The following is a 5,144-nucleotide window of genomic DNA, read 5'->3' as shown; positions in this document are numbered from 1 at the left end:
GGGTAGCTCCGGATCACAAGGATTGCGAGGTGAGCCGGGTTCAGTAGGTCCACCAGGAGAGAAAGGCCTGCCGGGCGAAATTGGTCGACAAGGAATAAAAGGAGAAGATGGCCCCGATGGAACAACAGGTCCTGCGGGACCGCAAGGTCTTCAAGGGCTCCCAGGCCCGGCCGGTTTAAAGGGTGAAATAGGAGATATTGGTCTAGTAGGACCCGTTGGTCCTGCTGGGCCACCTGGCGAACCTGGAATTAGAGGAGGAAAAGGAATTGAAGGAGTTACTGGGCCCCCAGGGCCTGAAGGTCCTCAAGGCCAAAAAGGAGATTCCGGTATGCCAGGGATAAGTGGGTCACCTGGAATAGAAGGGAAACCTGTAAGTAACATTTTGTCGATACGATACGAAGCTTTGGGCATTGAATAAAAAATTATTTTTATTATTTTATTCAATGCTTTTCGGTTAGAATTGCTATTATAGCAGCAGGGTAAAACTTACTTTATGCCTTTTAACTTCCTTGGACATTCTCTAACACAGTCTTCATAATATACGTTATTGAAGGGCGAGAAGGGTTCGCTTGGATCTAAAGGAGATGAAGGAAAAATGGGCCATCAAGGCGCACCAGGGCCGAGGGGAGTGGTTGGTCCGGAAGGGCCTAAAGGGTCCGCTGGTCCTCCAGGATTTCCAGGTATGGATAGCTTTTAAGTCAAACGAATAGAGAGTAAGATACCTTTCTAAGGTCCTCCGGGAGTACCTGGCGAAATAGGACCCAAGGGCGAACCAGGAAAAGAAGGTGCAGATGGCAAGCAAGGAGATGCCGGAGAACCAGGTGAAGCGGGTCCTCCTGGAAAAGTAGGACCCGCAGGTTCGCCAGGGAAACAGGTAAGAGTTCATTTTTGGTGTTGAGAATTATATTCATGTATTGACCAGGGTCCCGAAGGTCCAGCTGGTTTTCAAGGAAACACTGGATTACCTGGTGATAAGGGAGACAAAGGAGTTCCTGGACCCATTGGGTTGCAAGGACCCGTTGGCCCTCAAGGTGTTCCTGGAACGCAAGGTGTAGCAGGCCCAAGAGGATCTCCTGGACCGGCGGTAGGAAAATACGCAGTTTTCTGTTTGGATTGTTTTGAGTTTTGAGTATTTTGCTTTTTTATTAGGGAGATGTGGGTCCACCAGGTAAAGCCGGTGGTGATGGTCTCCCTGGTAAAACGGGCGAAACCGGTCCCAAAGGCGAGAAAGGGGAAAGAACACGAAGAGGCATGAAAGGACATAGAGGAGACATTGGCCCGCCTGGTATTAAGGGTGAAATGGGCGAAAAAGGTGAACCTGGTCCTAAGGGGCCTATAGGACCGGAGGGGAAGAAAGGGGAAATTGTAAGTTAATTCATTTAAAATAACAATTGCTAATTATATTGATATTGGTAGGGTCCTATTGGAAATATTGGGTTAAAAGGGAATGATGGACCTCCAGGTCCCATGGGTATCGAAGGTCCTACAGGACTCAAAGGCCTATTGGGTCCTACAGGAGTTAAAGGTGAAGCAGGTCCCCCTGGACCTCCGGGGCCTCCTGGTCCACCTGCTGATATGCCTTTACTACCACCAGAACTCTTATTCCAACAAGAATTATCCAGATCACGCAGAAGTGTGGAAAGTTTAATGTAATTATTTGACTTGCCCCTAACTTCGTCTAATTATCTATCTTCAGAAATGATTTTGAGAAAGATTTAAAGTATATTAATCCCCAAATCGCTGGACAAAATAAACTAAGGGACGAGGATTTGAAATTTTTGGATATGTATAACAGCATATATAGTATGAGACAAGATTTAGATCGCATTAAAAAACCTTTAGGTACAAAAGAAAACCCTGCAAGGAGTTGTAAAGATCTATTCTATGGACATCCACAATATTTGAATGGTAGGTTTCTTACATTAAGTAATTAAGCTAACGCAGTGTCCCACGTCAGCGACAACTCACGCGGCCGGCGTGGTCGTCGCAGCTATATCAAAGCATGATAGTTTACGCAGTGTTCTAAATGAGCGGCAACACGCGGCTAACGCCGCCGGCGCGGTTGACGCTGCAAGCGCGGCGTAAACGGCAAACGCGACCAGCGAATGTCCTACGTGCAAGCACCGAACATAAAGTGATGCAAGCGCATGTTGTTAAGACTGAAGCGGCAGACGCGGAAATATCAAATATTTTGACCTCCTGTGTCGCCTCAAAAACGCTTTAGCAGTGCGCGCCGCGTGGTACGTGGTTGCTAGGTAGGACATTCTAATAAACTATCATGCTTTGAAATAGCCGCGACGACCGCACCGGCCGCGTGTTTCCGCTCACGTAGTACACTCCGTAAGTTAAATAAAACAAGTTCTATAAATTGTAAGGGTATAATTCAGGTGGTATCGATTTTGATCTTGCTAGGATATTTAAAATTGGCGCTTTATCTGAGCACAACGTTCCCAAATTTGAATGTGATAAATCTACCCAAATTAAGCTTTCAATATACCAACAATTTTGTATTTATTTTGAAACACCATTAATGACATAACTTGCGTAAGACAACACCATTTAATTTGCCTCCGCGACTTCGTTGGATAACAGCTCATATACGGTCGGTACAATTTTCAATGCCTAACGAACGAACGCAAATTAGGTCCAATTTACGAATAAAACGTTTAGGTAACGTTACTCCCAAAATCGAAGGCCCGTTACTACGGGAAATCATGGGACATGTAAACTTCTACTTAAAACAATCCATTGTTTGGCGAGCAGCGTGGCACCATCTTGCTAGAACCACACTGCAGAGATCTGTACCTTCCAAAGTCAAGGCTACTTATGACTGGTGATAGACGTTTCAAACGAAATGTATCCTTACCTGTTTTTAGTATCACAAATAAACATAGTTTTGTGCTTTGATGACGGAGATGACTGAAAGTGTAGCCGTAGATTCTCGAATATTCTTTGTGCGTTGGGTTACACAGAATATTTGATGAAGAAATCTATTGCTCTGAGTGTTTGACATATTGGATCGCCGCTCGTCATATATAAATGTTTAAGTGGTTATTTTCTAGGTTGGTATTGGATTGATCCAAATAGCGGCATGCCAGATGATGCCATATATGTGTATTGCGACCTATCGAACGGTGGAGAGACATGCGTACCTCCAGATGTACACAGCGCCCATATGCCTAATATTCCATGGAGGAAGGAGGGAAATTCGAATAATTGGTATTCAAACTTGCGAGGTGGTTTTAAGGTAGATACATCTTATGAAATCGCCTTTTTGTTTTAAATGTTAAACCATTTTAGATAACATACGAGACAGTAGGTGTTGTGCAGATGACGTTTTTAAAATTGCTCTCTCAGGACGCATACCAAAATTTTACCTATTCGTGTATTAATGGAGTCGCGTGGTACAATTCAAAAACAATGAATAACGATCTCTCAATAAAGCTACTAGGAGAAAATGAACAAGAATTTTCCAATACGGCAATAAAACCAAACGTTCTTATCGACGGGTGTAAAACGAGAACAACCAAAAGTGAAACAATCTTTGAAATTCGTACCAAAAAATTAAGTCAATTACCGATCGTCGACTTTTATCCCGTTGATTACGGTAGTTCTAACCAAGCGTTTGGTTTCTTAGTTGGTCCTGTATGCTTCAAATAAAATCATCAAGAGGACATTATACCCATTACAGCGCTACAACCATATTGTACCACTAATTATATGTAGCTACCTGTATCTTTAAGAAAATGTAAACATTTATATTTTCTATTCCTTATACACTTCACTGCCATTACTATACAACTAATTCAAAAATTGTGGTACATACCTACATGTTAAAACCTTTGCAATACCTATGATGCTCAAAAAATTGGAAAATGTTGTATAAAAGTTAGATATGAATAAAAATAAATAAATTAGGTTAAAAGTAAGAATACTGTAAAAAATGTAAATTTTATGCAATTTTTATTAAAAAATCTGGAATTTGGGTTGTTTTCATTTTTGAAGCAAGAAATTCATTCTAGTAAGTACCTATAAATCTGAGACGATGAACGATATTTCCATGACTTGTATTACTTCCGGCACACAGTAACTACTTTATCTGTGCTTCCGGTCACTTTAAAGACCACTTCCTGATATCTCCAACGACATAGACGCTACAGTGCGTTTTCTATAAGTAAGTATGCACTACTTCCGGTTTATCAGAGTTTATCACTTCTGGTAGGGTCCTACGGACAAATTTGAGGTGGCTCCATATCTCTGTACCCCAAAGGAAAAGTGTCCTAAGTCACAAAACATAAATTTTACAGGAGCGAAAATAACAAAATATTTTGTTTGATTTTTAAATCTTTTTAGACCTGGTTAGCTTAAGATACATTAAACTTACAAAAGTAAAATTTATATATAAGGCCCGGGATTATGTTGCGCCAATGGCCAAGTGAAATTGACGCCATTGGTACCGCCACCAGAGCCACTAAAGCCCTTGGTTTCCGGAAATGAGCCAGATTCTATATTTTTTTGTCTCATATTCAGAAATACAATAATAATTGCTTTCAAATTACGGCGTTTGGCACAACAAAAAAAAGGTACATTGCTAGCTCTGAATCGCCAAAAGCAACTAGAAGTGAGTGCGTTTATTTTTTATTATTTTGGGGAGAGATGGGAAAATTTTGGGGCAAGTGTGTCAAAATCTCTTTTCCGACTAAACGGTTGAACCGATTTAAACCAAATTTGCAACACATATTCTTAGACATAAAAAGAGCAAAATTGCGCATGCGCAGGTGGGGCGAGTGGTACCTGTGCTAGCCACAGCAAATTTTTTGAAATAATTTTTTGTTATTATTTATTTTATTCCAGTCCGAATTGAATAGGTATTCACTATTCATACCTAAGAAAGAGGACAACGTCCGTCGGGTCAGCTAGTAATAATAATAATAATAATTTAATCGTTCGATCGTCATCACAGTCATCGATACGTCATAAGTTAAAATTAACAAACAATAATATGTATAACAATTTGGGCAAACAAATGTATAGGTATTACATCAACTATAGCCTAGAAGTATAAAAGTGTATGAACTCTTGAACCGAATAAAAAGCATTTTTCTGGAGAACAGCCTTGATGAGAGATTTAAATTGTTTAATAA

The 5,144-nt window shown here is 40.8% G+C and overlaps 1 protein-coding gene across 1 annotated transcript in view; it reads left to right on the top strand.

Moving 5' to 3' along the window:
- The window catches only part of LOC116166982 (collagen alpha-1(V) chain-like), a 6,465-nt gene extending 2,556 nt beyond the window's left edge, over positions 1 to 3,909 (top strand). The window contains exons 2-10 of the mRNA XM_031482209.1: positions 7 to 370; positions 554 to 680; positions 732 to 874; positions 923 to 1,084; positions 1,150 to 1,365; positions 1,417 to 1,649; positions 1,697 to 1,908; positions 3,063 to 3,247; positions 3,301 to 3,909. Coding sequence (XP_031338069.1) covers positions 7 to 370; positions 554 to 680; positions 732 to 874; positions 923 to 1,084; positions 1,150 to 1,365; positions 1,417 to 1,649; positions 1,697 to 1,908; positions 3,063 to 3,247; positions 3,301 to 3,660 — 2,002 coding nt within the window. The 3' untranslated portion in view covers positions 3,661 to 3,909. The remainder of the gene's footprint in view (positions 1 to 6; positions 371 to 553; positions 681 to 731; positions 875 to 922; positions 1,085 to 1,149; positions 1,366 to 1,416; positions 1,650 to 1,696; positions 1,909 to 3,062; positions 3,248 to 3,300) is intronic.
- Positions 3,910 to 5,144: the final 1,235 nt, after the last annotated feature.

Source organism: Photinus pyralis, unplaced genomic scaffold (genome assembly GCF_008802855.1).
Source record: "Photinus pyralis isolate 1611_PpyrPB1 unplaced genomic scaffold, Ppyr1.3 Ppyr1.4_LG3b, whole genome shotgun sequence".
NCBI lineage: Eukaryota > Metazoa > Arthropoda > Insecta > Coleoptera > Lampyridae > Photinus > Photinus pyralis.
This window is presented reverse-complemented; position numbering and strand designations above follow the sequence as displayed.